This window comes from Periplaneta americana, chromosome 13 (assembly GCF_040183065.1).
Source record: "Periplaneta americana isolate PAMFEO1 chromosome 13, P.americana_PAMFEO1_priV1, whole genome shotgun sequence".
NCBI classification, from domain to species: domain Eukaryota; kingdom Metazoa; phylum Arthropoda; class Insecta; order Blattodea; family Blattidae; genus Periplaneta; species Periplaneta americana.
In genome coordinates, this window is record NC_091129.1 from 77,159,333 (window position 1) to 77,174,510 (window position 15,178).

A 15,178-nucleotide genomic window follows, 5' to 3' on the forward strand; every position below is an offset into this window, starting at 1 on the left:
GTGGGCAGGGCATGTAGCACGTATGGGCGAATCCAGAAATCCATATAATGTTAGATGGAAGGCCGGAGGGAAAAATACCTTTGAGGAGGCCGAGATGTAGATGGGAGGATAATATTAAAATGGATTTGAGATAAGTGGGATATGATTGTAGAGACTAGATGAATCTTTCTCAAGATAGAGACCGATGGCGGGCTTATATGAGGGCGGCAACGAACCTGCGGGTTCCTTAAAAGCACTAAGTAAGTAAGTTAGTAAGTAAATAAATAACAATAATGCTACTTTACAGGAATAAGTAATAAACTAAAGCATGCAACACTGAATGATAGATTATGTTTACTACAAATCAGTCAATACGCGACAAGTTTGTAAGTGAAGATAAGACATGAATGCTGATCCTCTCCCTCTACCTGATCCAAAAGTCTCTGTAGTTATATAGTATATACTGTATTGATATATTATTAGGCTATTGTTGTTTCTGTTGGGTATGTAAATACCCAATGTAAATGTACGATATATTGTAAAAGAAAAATAACAGCAATACAGCTATTCTTTTGTAACGGATGTGACATATACATAGTTTTATAAGTTAGTTTTTAAAAATGTAAATATATATTTTTTTGGATGTTGTCACCTTGATGACTTTCTTATACTCGTTTAAATTTTTATCATTACTGCTCTGGAGATTTTCATTTTATCGGTATCTTTTGCACTGAAACGGATGAGACAAATATGTCATCTACCTCAACGCTTCATTTTATATGAGCTTAACAATGTGTTAATCATTTTGAATAATTTATTATATTTTAAAAATTCTTTACTAGTACTTAAACGATAACATTAACTATCTGTGTTGATGAGCTCCATGACTGTTAATTTTTATTTTTAAAAATAAAGTTGTTTTCTGGAACGGTTGTGACAACACATAACACATATTTTTACTTCATTTTACATGGAAAATTAATGTTTTACAAAAATTCGGTGAACAAATTAAGCTATGATATATTCAGACATTTTACTGAACATTAATTCTGCAGTGCTTGGGAAAAGTGACATAAGTCAGTTTCCACAAACCTTTTTTGATAATTTATTGACAACTCACGGAACATCTGCTCGCTTGGAAAAAAAATACATACTGTAAGTATTTCTCCCATTACAATAATCACACAGAAAAAATCAAATCGACATAAACCAATGTAAGTTGTCAATAAATTATCAAGAAAGGTTTGTGGAAACTGACTTATGTCACTTTTCCCGAGCACTGCAGAATTATTATTTTATTTTCAAGCCAGGGTAAATATTTTTTTTTCTTTTAGTCCGCCGTCTGCTGAATAAGAGATTCATTACATTGAACATTTTATTTTAGTGGATTATTTTACGACGCTGTATCAACATCTCAGGTTATTTAGCATCTGAATGAAGTGAAAGTGATAATGCCGGTGAAATGAGTCCGGGGTCCAGCACCGATAGTTACCCAGCATTTTCTCATATTAGGTTGAGGGAAAATCCCGGAAAAAACCTCAACCAGGTAACTTGCCCCGACTGGGATTCGAACCCGGGCCACCTGGTTTCGCGACCAGACGCGCTAGCCGTTACTCCACAGGTGTGGACTCCCTAGATTGAAATAATGTCCTGAACTCAAAAATGATTTGATATTGATGATTATGCTGATGATGACGATAATATTAAAGATACTCTGAATTATTCGCAATTCATAGAGTTACCGTTAACCGAAAAAAAATAGAGAAGAAAGCCCCTAGAAACGCAAACTCTTCATGAGTAAAAATAATACTACAACGGTGTACAATGCCGCTTCCTGAAAGATGCTGGTACGGTCCACAGAGCAGATGATAACAATAGGCGTGCGGGATCTGGCGTGTGTTGATGCTCGCTCTTGTGGAATAACAACTCCGACCATTACGCCGCTTACATAAACACAAACAAGCTCACATAATGAAGATTCAATCTTATGGGCGTTAAACAGGAGGAATATCCCCCAGGTAGTATTAAAGCAAACAGCGTGCGAGACCAGTGGAAATAACGAACAGCTACGATCTAACTAACACTTGTTCCCTCATTATGCTTTCTCATTACGTGAAGAATATAGAGAAAGAAATCGTGATGCTGTAAAATAACAATTTAAAGACATTTCAACATCCATGACATCTATGTAAAATTTTGTTCGACCTTCACTTTCAAGGCATTTCAACACTCACGATATCCACGTAAAATTTTGTTCAACCTTCAATTTCAAGACATTTCAATATCCATGATACCCATTTAAAATTTTATTCAACCTTCAATTTCAAGATCTTTCAACACCCATGATGTCCATGTAAAATTTTGTTCAACCTTCAATTTCAAGATATTTCAACACCCATGATGCCCATGTAAAATTTTGTTCCTTTCAATTTCAAAACATATCAACATGCTATCTAAGGGGAGTACGTTAGATGGCGATAAAATGTTCAATCGTCTTCTTGAAGACATTAAGAATCATAACCAAAACCCTGTATTATTTAAGGTAAAACTAAAAAATTACTTAATATTTCACACTTTCTATTCTGTAGATGAATTCTTGGCATTTCACAGTACTGTGTAAATATTTTAATATTATTAAATGGTAAACATATTGCATTGTATACAATATTATTGCTATTAAGGTATTAATTCTGTACATATTTCATATTTGCATTTTATATGTCAAACGTAAGAATTGGACATGTTCCTTATTTTATTCTAAAAAACAAATGTAAGAATATTATGGAACGGATCCATCCATCCATCCATCCATCCATCCAATCCATCCATCCATCCATCCATCCATTCATCCATCCATCCACCCACCCACCCACCCACCTATCTAACACCCATAGTACCCTGTAAAATTTTGTTCAACTTTCAATTTCAAGACATTTCAACACACATGATACCCATGTAAAACTGTTCAACCTTCAATTTCAAGACATTTCAACACCCATGATAGTCATGTAAAATATAGTTAAACCTTCAATTTTAAGACATTACAACACCCATGTCGCTCAATCTTTCAGTAAAATGTTTGAAATATTTTTTTCCAAGACCAGTAGCATATTTAGAAAAAAACATCACGCATTGGTTTTCCTATATCTTTACTACAAAAGGTAGAAAAAGTTTTATAACCACTGCATACCTAAAAACAGAATTTTCCATTACGACTATAAAGGTATTTAACTTTTTATTTAAAAAAAAAGTATTAATCTAATCATAAAACCCATGCGCTATTTTGTTAACCACAGTATATAGAACAGGCAGTAAAAATGTCATGTTTCTATCATCAGAATTGTAAGAGGCTTTACACTACGATTCTGACGAAATGTGCTGAAAAAAATGTGAGAAAACAGCTTGTAAAATTTTCATGGAATAATGAGGAGTTCTATGTAATACGGGCCCATACCGTCATGGGCCCTTTTTAGGGAGAATGCATTTCCTGGGTGTCTATAGTTACATTGGTACGCCTGGAAAGTTTCATTGTGATATCTCGATTTATGAATGTGTGACAGTTATTTTGAAATCAGTTATTGTAGGAGATACAAGCCATTATGAATTGCAGTTGCATTATTGCTTACTGTATGTTAAGCTTATGTAAAAATGTCTGAGATAGCTGTTAATGATGACCAGGGAAAGGATTTATATGTAAATACATATTTACTTATAAAGCTAATATAATTTATATTTTGCATTATCTTTATGTTTCACAATGTGTAGGGTTGAAAAATCCTACTTTTATTTTCCATATTTTTCCATATTTTAGAGTTTAGTACATATTTTCGTTAATTTCCATATATTTTCCATATTTCATATAAAACAGTCCATATTATATTAGGTTTAACAATAAAACAAAACAAAATTCCATTAACTTTTAAAAATACATTTCAACAATAGAGATTTAAACACATGTTCAGTAATCCCTTTAACATCAGAGTTATTTGAAAATTAGCAGTCCTATCAACAATGGGAAAGTAAGTTACAAAACTGTATTAATTTAATTTAAAATTTTTAACAGACTTCAGTTGTGCAGCTCAACAGTTAAATGCCAGTCAGAGTACACATAGGTTCAGTTTTGTAAATCATACTATAAAGACGGTAAATATGCCAAAAGTACGTCATTCAGTCAATTTAAAATCAAAACTAACAAGTTACATTTCAGAATTTAAAGAAGATGGTTTATCAACTGACAATAAAATATTATTTTGTAATTTGTGTCAGTGTGCAGTATCATCTACACAAAAGTTCCTGGTGCAACAACACATTACAACTAGTAAACATCAGGCCAACAAACAACTAAATTCCAAGCAGAGACAATTGTTTTTAACACAACCAACAACATCGAATGTAAGATCTGAGTTTAACATCGACCTGTGCCGTTCTCTCATCTCTGCTGATATTCCTCTCTACAAACTAAAGAATAAGGTCTTCAGGGAATTCCTTGAAAAATATACTCAACATACAATCCCGGATGAGTCAACACTTAGGAAGACGTATGCTCCATCCATCTACGATGAGACAATACAGAAGATAAGAGATGAAATTAAAGATAGTTCAATTTGGGTTTCCATTGATGAGACTCCCGACAAAGAAGGTAGACTTGTTGGTAATGTAGTTATCGGTTTGTTAAGTGAACAATATTCTGAACGAATTCTTTTACATTGTGATGTTCTAGAAAAGTGCAATAACAAAACTATAGTTAAACTGTTCAACGAAGCTATGGGTATCCTGTGGCCAAAGGGTATTATGTACGATAATGTGTTATTCTTTATTAGCGATGCTGCCCCTTATATGGTCAAAGCTGGACAAGCATTATCTGTTGTATATCCTAAATTGACTCATTTTACTTGTGTGGCGCATGCATTTCATCGTGTGGCAGAAGTGGTCAGAGACAATTTCCCTAAAGTAGATTTGTTGATTTCATCAGTGAAAAAAGTATTTCTCAAAGCTCCCAGTAGAGTTAACGTGTTGAAAGAAATGTACCCTGAAATTCCATTGCCACCAAAGCCAATTTTAACTAGATGGGGTACATGGCTAGAAGCAGTTGAATATTATGCCGAACATATAGACTCTATTAACAATGTTCTCCTTGCATTGGACTCTGAAGATGCAGTCTCAATTGATACTGCGAAAACAGTTACCTGTGACATAAGTGTGAAGAATGACTTAGCTCACATTCAGCATACATTTTCATGCATCATAAAAACGCTCAAAAGTCTCCAAAATAGGCACCTTTCACTATCTGAAAGTTTTGAAATTATAAATAGTACTGTGGAACAACTGAATCGTGGTAGAGGTAAAGTTGCAGATGCAGTAAGAGCTAAGGTGGACACTGTACTTTCAAAAAACCCTGGATATGAAGAACTACAAAAGGTTGTTGCTGTGATGAGTGGTGAATCAACAGTGAAGATTAACTTGGACTTATCCCCAGCAGACATTGTGAAATTGAATTATGTACCAGTTACTTCTTGTGACGTCGAACGCTCTTTTAGTCAGTATAAATCTATCCTCAGAGACAATAGAAGAAGATTCACTTTTCAGCACTTGAAAGAAATGTTTGTAACCTATTGTTATGGTAACAGACAATAAAAATTGTGTTTTGTTGAAACTACATTGGAAGATAAGGTACGTCCATTATATTTTTTGTTTAGTTTGATTAAAATGTACCAATATTTAACGTACATAGTCATTTTTTTATAATTTTAAGTCCATATTTAATTCCATATTTTGGTAAAAATCCATATTTAATTCCATATTTTGGTAAAAATAACTACATATATATTTACATATTTCATATATTTTTAGTCCATATAAATCCGTTCCCTGATGATGACACTAAGAAACGCAAGGGACAATCAGGAAGAGATAGTGCTGCGAAGAAGATTACAAGGAATTCCGTCGAAAGCTATACCACCTACACATCTGTTACTGGTGAAGCTATTTCTAGCAAACAGTTTTTTCTAGTTACACAATGCTGTAAAAATAAATGTTTTGAAAAATATACAGTAACAAAACAAGATGATTGTTTAATCAATTCTACGTAAGTAGGTCAAAAGAACAACAAGAGGATCATGAACATCTGTTCTCCCTAAAAAAGGCCCATATAAGCATCACTTTGAACATCAATATCTATATGAAAACAAGAAAAACATAGTTGCATTTCGTTATAGTCTAATTAAAACCATCTTTTCTTAAATATTAGACTCAGATACTATCGTCAAATGCCGGGAACTACAGAGATTCAAACAAAATTCACTAAGGTTTTTTTGCCTAGAATTTCTATATCTACAATCTGTCAAAATTTCGGTACCGATACCTACACCGTTTACACCCTGTATTTATACGTATGTTGACAGGGTTAATATCTTCATGTTCCATTTACTATTTTCAATATCGGTTTTTATTATTTATAATATCCACGACATGAAATCGTCGTCTTTACTTACATCCATTTCGAAGGAGACAATTCTGAGGAGTTTTGTCGCCCCCAATAATCCATCGCTATCGGCAGGTTTCGCACCCGGACACAATTAGAGTAGAATATATAGTCTGATCCGTTTGGGTATGGATAATATTAATTTATTATTACAAAGCTATTATGATAGTAGGAAAAATTTCTTGCTGGTTATATTATGATTAAAAGATGGGAATTTCCATATATGACAATTAACAATGCATAATCTGAAAGGACAAATGAAAATCGTAATGATTAAAATGGCTACTACAAATCAACAGAGGGCACAATTTGTTCTTTGGTATGCTAAATTTGAGAGTGTTAAAAGAGTTCAAAGGGAATTTCGACGTGAGTATGGTGTGCGTATTGTACCTAAATACGATTCCATAATGTTGTGGTATCGAACATTTGTAGTAACAGGTTCTTTGTTAAAAAAAAAAAAAACATGCAGAAGGTCGCAGGCGAAACCCAGTACGAGAAGCATCTATCTCTTGGCTTGGTCCCCAAACTCCCCAGATCTAACCCCTCCTGGCTTCTTCGTGTAGGGTTTTGTTAAAGGCATTGTCTATTCGCAGAAACCCAGGAACATTGATGATCTGAGAGTAAAAATTACTCAAGCTTTTCAACAAATCACCTCTCTTGTGTTACAACGGACATAAGTTGAATTGCATCACCGTTATGAGTTGTGCAGGATGCGCAATTGGAGTCATGTTGAGCTCTGAGGAATCTACCATCTTTCAGTGCTGTATGTATGCAAAAGTTTTAACAAATAAAGTTCAGTAGTAAATGTTTTACGGTGTTTTTATTTTATCCATACTGAAACGGATCACCCTGTACATTCGATCACTGATAATGAGTCGTCCTTGATGTACTAAGCGGTTGTGGAGCAATCTAGAAGCAGCTCAGAAGTCACGACGGTGAGTTTGAACTCCGCCTCGGTCATGGATTATTTTCGTTGTCAAAGACATGTCCTAGGTCGTGCTGACCTCACATTAAGAAGTTCTTACTAATTAAAGGGCATAAAGGTGTATGTCATGGGTATGAAAATAGTCAATGTTAGGTGTAAACATTAGCCTGTTAGAAACAAAATTCTACGAGTACTGGCGTTACAGCTCAATAAAAGCGAAATTTTCTCCGCACTTAAACCCCTAATTAGTGACATTAGCTTGTTTAAATTTCGACAAAGTTAGAAACCAGTTCGAACCCTTTGTTAATTACATTCTACACCTTAATGAAATGCGGGAGAGGATTCTGAAGTGGCTATAAGGTTTTAGAGAATCGTTTTGTGTTCGATATTGAAAGCTTTGGACTTTTTTTTATTTTTAACGTCCAGTAGCTTGAAGTTCCATTAAGCTAATTACAACGTCCACCCACTTGGAAAGAGACAGAAACTCCGCAACACATTTCCTCTCTCTTTTCACGCCCCTCCACATTCTTCTGCTTTCAACTGCGGATTGGAGGATGAGGGAACAGTGAACAATATCCACCTCACAGAGCTTTTAGAAAACAGTTAATCTACTCTTGGACCCATCTGTTAGTACACACACACTGTATAGTTTTCATAACAGTAAGAGAGGGTTGGAAATTTAGATAATCCTTTCACCCCTCCCCTCTTCTCTGTCGCTCTGCCACGCCTCTGCAAAAGGAAGTACATTCCCCTAAACTGCAGTTATTACAGGCTTATAATGATATGCAGTGGAACGGTTTGTTTTTCTTCTCATTCGTGCAAAAAGCTGCAGCAGCAAAGGACTTCAATGAAGGTTGTTATAGCTGCTACAAGGAGAACGATTATACAGTAGTTGTTGGCAACGTGTGGATCACGATTCCAGTAGCCATGTGGAAAATTTACAAACTTGTATAGCTATCCAAAAGGGACATTTATATTGAACGAAACTGAAAATTCACAAAGAGAAATGAAAAATAAAGAGGAGGAAGAGCAGATAAAATAGTTAAGGCAACGAGAAAAAGAAAGAGAAGAGGAAGACAAAGAGAGAAAATACTTAAATGAACTGAAAAAGGAAGATATAAAGGATTAAAATAAATAGAGAAAATGAAGTAAAAAGAGAAAGGAAACAAAGAAAGACAGCAAACAAAACTAATAAACAAATTGAAAGGGCAAAGAAAAGAATAGGACAAATGATAAATGAAGAAGGAAGGAAGGAAGAAAACTGTAAGAAGGAAGAAAATGGGAGAAAGAGAGGTACCATATAGAAATAAAGAAAAAATAAGATAAAGACAGAACACGGATTAAAGAGGGAAAGAAAAATTGAAAATAAATAAAGAATAATAGAGAAAGGAGATAAATAGCATAGGAAAGGCAAAAGTCAAACAGAAATAACAGCATAAAAATAGAATGGCAGAAAAAATTACGAAAGAAAAACAATTTAAACACAGAAAGAAAACATGAAGGGGGGAAAAGTGACAAGAGCTACATAGAATCGCGATGATTGCGTGAATATATCTTCGTTTCATTGCTTTGTATATTATTCTTAGTTTCTTATATTTTTATCATTAGGGACAATGTTGTTATTGTTTAATATTTTAATATATTTAATTTTTGGTTAATAAGATATGAATGAGTTTCATAGAATTACATAATGCTCATTTCTTATTTCAGGACTGGGCACCAAGAGCGAATTCTACTCTCTCACGGGGAGGCGTATTTATTCTCTTCAACCCCTTCCTTCCCCACCGAACACCGCAGCAGCGTTGATGCCACGAGGAATGAATATTAAGCTTCCCCGTTTAGAGTTTGGATTCGCTCCCGGTGCCCAGCCCTGGCTTATTTACTTGCAAGTAGACTACTACGCAACACTCGATAGAAGGCAGCACGCATACGCTTTGACATGTGTAGCATCTAGCGAAGACTTAAAAACTCCGCGTTACGCTAAAAATGCGACAGTTTGTCACCAACTATGCCTCAAATACAGGCATATTTACTTGAAAATAAATAACAAGAATTGGAATAAAAAAACTCATGTAAAAATATGAAAAATGAGAGGAAATAAGAATGTGATTAAAATTAATATAAAGTATAAAACGTAAAGAAGGAAGAAAAGGGGAACAAATGAAGGCAGGAAACAGAACTAATGTAAAAATGAAACACGGAAAGAGGAAATGTGGGATAAGTGAAGAAAGAAACAAGGGAAAAACAAACAGAACATAATAAAGATATATAACAGTAAAAAGGAAAAACATACAGGGTGATTGACTAGGATTTGGCGTCCTTTACGGAGCTTATTTCTGAAGACATATTGAACAAAAAATGTCGTATAAACATAGTTCCTATTCTCAATATTTTCAGAGTTACGCTAATTTAAAGTTGTTTGTAAAATACGCTTTTTCTTTAGTTTGAAGGTAAAAGAATAATACATAGAGAATGAACCATTCAGAAGTATCATTTCTTTAATTGGCAAGTATTATGAAGCTAAAAATATGCTGTGAACTCCTTAGTTGCTTCGTACAGACATCTTTTTCTATTTTTAACTAGAAAATTACATTATTCTTACGTACTTATCACAACAATTATTACAAATCACACCATTCCACCGACTTAATTATTTGCAGTTCAATTTTGCATCCTAATTTACAGTCTTGGAGAGTTTACAACACATTTTAAAAAATGTCGCCGTCCACTTGAGTACACTTGGCCGCACGCTTGTGAACGGCACTCGTCGTGCTACGTAACTGCATACGGCTATCTTTGATTTCCGTAACGCTCGCGCTGGCTGTTGACTACACGCTGACAAAGATCACGCGTTCACAGAAATGCGTTCCAACAACGAAACGTAACTGTGTAAATATTGAGAATAGGACCGATGTTTATATGACTTTTTTTTGCTCAGAATGTCTTCGGAAGTAAGCTCCGTAAAGGACGATAAATCATCGTGAATCACCCTGTATATAAAAAAGTGAGATATACGAAGGAACACAGAAATATACATGCAAATAGAAGATAGATCATGAATTACAGAGGAAAAGAAAGAAGTTAAAAGGAGGATTAAAAGAAACAAAGAAAGAGGAAAAATAAAAAGGAAGAGAGAAGAATGGAAACAAATTAAAGAAGGAAGAAAGAAAAAAAGAAAGAAAGTAACAGGAAGTGACGAAATATAGAGAAGTAAAATGTAAGAGAATAAGGAGGAAATAAATGAAAGGGAAAAATCAAATAGGAAGTAACGAAATACAGTAAAATGAAACAATAAAACGGCAGAAAAATACAAAAAAGAAGCAATTAAAACACAGAAAGAAATGAAAGCAAAAAAAATTACAAAAAGTAATTAGAATAGAGAACGCAAAGAAAAGTGAAAGAAAGGGGAAAGAGATTAATGCAGAATATAATTTATAAACATATTTAATATTTTATTCAATAATTAAAACAATGATAATTTTGCAGCAGCAATGAAGAAATTTCAGAGTTATAATGCCAATAGAAACCCAAGTACCTTGATGATATCTGTCCCAACGTGTTTTTATTCCGAAACAGACAATCTGGAATATATCCCCATACTTTTTGAAGAGGAGTCGTCAGCATACTGTGCTAAGTACTGTTCAGCTAAATACATACTATGACTTATTCTTTCTCTTGCTGCAGATCAGAACTGTAAGGAGTACGTTGCAGAACCTATCCAATTATCCATTTACCATTCGCACTTCTCATGCACAGACTACGTTAATAGCCGAAGGCAGGCTAACTTAAACTAAGTTCTGCAGGAATGACTTACCCAGTTGATGCGGGTGTTATTATTCTCTGCGGGCGCGCTCTTGTCCTGCAGTTGGGACGCGATCACATCCTGGAACGTGGGCTGGCGCTGCAGCTGTGCGGCGTACGCCATGCGAAATGCATTCCCAACTATAGAGTTCAGCTCCTCCGCCTGCAGAACAACAGATATTATTAGTAAAGCAGAGGTGGAATTATTCTCAATTACAAACTAAAAATTGTGAGCGAAATGAAGTAAAATTGAATGCAATAAGTTATTCCATGTGAGTAAAATGCACGGAACACTGCTTGTTACTTCCCTCAGCAAACGTCTCGTCCGTAAACGTCTCACTGGCACACAAAAGTATCACTTTCTGCCCTAGTTACGTAAATAATTTTATCACAGAACAACAGAATAATAGAAGTGCATGGTGCATGTTACGACAGAGAAACGAACAAGTGATGCGCTCTCGGTAGCCTGGCTGTGAAATTTAACATCTGAACATTTTTGAGCGCGAAATTGGTGGTTTTATTGATCAATTTATAAGGATTTTTAAAGATGAATGTTATTATTTGTGTGTGTTTATGTTATGTAATTGAGATAAGTAAAAATTTTATCAGAACTAGTATAAATAAAACAGTTGTTGTGATGAAATTTTCACTTATTTCCCTAATTAAATAAGATAAACTCTCAAACGACTCACAACTCGTCATCAGGTTCTAATCTCAAAACAAATATGGTGGCTGTTTTGTCGTTCTGTGTGGCTTTTCGATATCTCGTGGCCAACGGACTTTCCCACCAGCATCCAATCAGAAAATTCTATTGAAACGTATAGTATGTTTCGTTCCATAATGTCTGACAGGAGAAGTAAACATTGCCGGCAGGGGAGAAGAGAAGTATAATTGTTATTCAACCAATGGCAGAGGTCTTATTCCACGCTTGTCTTGAAGTTGGCAGGAGATAGAACGCAACCGAACGCCCAACTTCAAGTCAAGAGTGGAATGAGACCTATGCCATTGGTTGAACAGCAATTCTACTTCTTTCCTCCTCTGCCGGCAATGTTTACTTCTCCTTTTAGACATTACGGAACGAAGTAAAATGGACGGGCAACAAAACAAAGGCCTGGACAGTCTTGCTACCGAAAACTCCTACCTCAGTTTCATCCCGCCCCTGGTTTTTGTGTATGATTATTTAATTCATGACTCCATACTCTCCATAGTGTTAAACTGACACACTGAAGTATTTCTGGGATATCTCTTCTCTGGTTCTCAGCCAGGTGAGTTGGATTGTTGCTTCCAAGCTTTCCATAACTAGCTCTGCGATCTTCTTCAGGGATTGAAGCGCCACGCCGTGAAACTATATCTAGCCGGTATATAAGCGGTCAGTGGGGCTTCCCGCTGCGCGCCAATCAGGAGCTAGTTCCTAATTCCGACCGCCAGCCGGATAGACATGGTCCTACGGCACTTCAATCCCTGAAGGAGATGGCAGAGCTAGTCATCGAAAGCTTGGAAACAACAATCCAACTCACTCCGAGAAGAATTATTCCATATCCAACACCGGGAAAGCCTCAAGTACCGGTACTACATTGAATTCCGTGATACCCCTAATCCCGTGATAAAATTTCAATTGACTGCCATGGAGTTGTGGTCTCTCACTTTTAAGTTTTTGAAATACCTGACAGATGCCAGGAGATATCTTCTTTCCAATTCTATTGACTACCCGCCTTTTGAATAGAAGCAGTCGACTGCAGAAGCTTTTGTTCAGTGAAAGGTGGTTGACCAATAAGTTTTTCTTTCTCTTGTGACCGCTCCTGAAGAAACATTTTATATTTGAGGTAAGAATTAATATAGCTCTATAAAAATGATATATTACTGTAGATTATAGTCAGCTGAATCAATGTGTATGATTATTTAAACATTGTGAGAGAATAACAATGCTACATGAGCTTTCCCATTTTCGGATGTATTTTTATATTTCTCCTTCCTGGCTCACTCGACCAGTGATGCCAACGCTAAATTATGAAAATTAATGTCTATGAAAGAAAATAGTTCGTGGAAATAATAATAGAAATAAGTTATAGAAAACATCAATTATATTATAATAAAATAATAGGGCATATATTTAACTTAATTACTGCTGTTGTTAGGAATATAAATAATGAGAAATAATTGAGGGGGTCAGAAGCAAAGACATTTCAAAGAACATGAGTTAAGTGCATCTAGGGCAAACTAAAATATTTAAAATTTTTACAGCAAAGGGATACATCTTTTAACCACACCACACACTAAAATTTAAATAAAAAATTTCACGGAATTCACGAAATCTTACGTACTTTCAACCACATTTTCTCACAAATAACTTAAGTGCATTTATGCATTATGCTCATTTCGGGTATCTATTCATATGTATTCAATTCAAATGTAAATTGTAAATAAATTTTAATTTAAAATTTGAAATTTTGAAATTTGAAATCACTTTGCTTCTGACCCCCTCAATTGTGTTATAATAATTCAATTTATTCAAATATAATTTTGTATTGAATTTAACTTTCAGTTTATTTTGTTTATAATATATTAATATGTAATATGTATTCCTGTAGTTACACAAGTATTTTCTATGAAATTTGTCGCTTAAGCCCTTTTTCTATGTTGTAATTTCTTGCTTAATCCATATTAAAACAATATACCATGACTTTAAAGTGGTTATCCAAATACATTGTTTTCTGAGCAGTTAATGAGGACTATTTTAGTATCACGGAATTAGGATATCGCTCACGGAATTAGGAAACCACTATCACGGAATTTGGATCCCTGTCACGGATTTAGGAGCCACTATATAACAATGAAGAATCATATATTATATACCAAACTTGTGAAACTGTTGACACTGAATGTTGTAAAAACTGTAGCTAAATATCCAAGTAACGTCATTTAGGTGTTATTTGAAAATTTTTAATACAATTTTGGCATAAATATAGACTTTATTAAGTATGTCACGGAATCAGGCAACCTGACCCTACATTGGGATCATATATTTGAAACTTTTTTTTTTTTTTTTTTTTTTTTTTTTTTTTTTTTTTTTTTTTTTTTTTTTTTTTAGAAAGCAATAGGTTATAAATGGCGAGTTTTGAGCCACGATGCCATGATGAATCCGAAAATGTAAACTTAAGTACATGATGCTATTAAAAAAGAACAGACTGCTTGGCAAACTCTTTTCAACCAAAGAACATAGCTTTTAAAACCATGTTCAGGATATTCCCTTTTTTCACTCCCTATAACTTTTTCTTCATAAAATTAATAACAGGAAAACTACAAGCAGTGTACCATACAGTTTACTCGTTAGAACACAACAGTGTGAGGAACAGTAAAGCAATCTTTGTGCTAAAGGATATGAAATAACGAAGGTCTTAATGTTTTAAGAAACATTAAACATTAATACATTCAAGCACATTTTAAATCTCTGTGAAGCTATTAGTTTAGGAAATACTAATTTGAAATGTCTTGTTTACGGCAGCTATTAGTTTAGGAAATAATAATTTGAAGTGTCTTATTTAGCATTTAATGTCGTCTGGTCTTGGCTAGCCTTGAGTCTGCGCGGTGAGTCATGTGGAATCAGCCGGCATCGGAACACGTGTTGTACTACCAGGGCGCTGATAAATGGTGACGTTCCTCGTTCACGCACCAGCAATTCCGTGCTGCCACACAGCGGGGCTCACAACTCTCAAATCTGATTTGTGTATTGTACACAGTTCAAACTTCTGTCTGTTGCCAACTTCAACTTTCAATTGTAATGTCTCCCCCACATGAACTGAATTTTCCCACGTATTGTTTAGAGCACTGTATGTTGCTTCTCAGTAAATTCAGGCGAGGTTATGAGCTTCATCACAATTGACAAGGGAGACCTTCCAAAATTAACAGGTAGAAACCCTCCCTTTCTCTTTAAGAATGGTCTAAGTGTGGGCAGTTCGTAACAAATAATAGATAAAATGAACCTGTCATTAAAT

At 34.8% G+C, this 15,178-nt stretch overlaps 1 protein-coding gene across 5 annotated transcripts in view; it reads right to left on the bottom strand.

Annotated features, from left to right (window-relative positions):
- The window catches only part of LOC138712041 (EGFR adapter protein-like), a 1,474,549-nt gene that overhangs the window by 45,174 nt on the left and 1,414,197 nt on the right, over window positions 1-15,178 (bottom strand). For all 5 annotated transcript variants that reach the window (XR_011335594.1, XR_011335593.1, XM_069843434.1 and 2 more), the window contains one exon: window positions 11,200-11,349. Coding sequence is in view for 3 of the 5 variants with exons in the window: in XM_069843434.1 (XP_069699535.1) it covers window positions 11,200-11,349 (150 nt within the window). In the remaining 2 variants the exon portion in view is untranslated. The remainder of the gene's footprint in view (window positions 1-11,199; window positions 11,350-15,178) is intronic.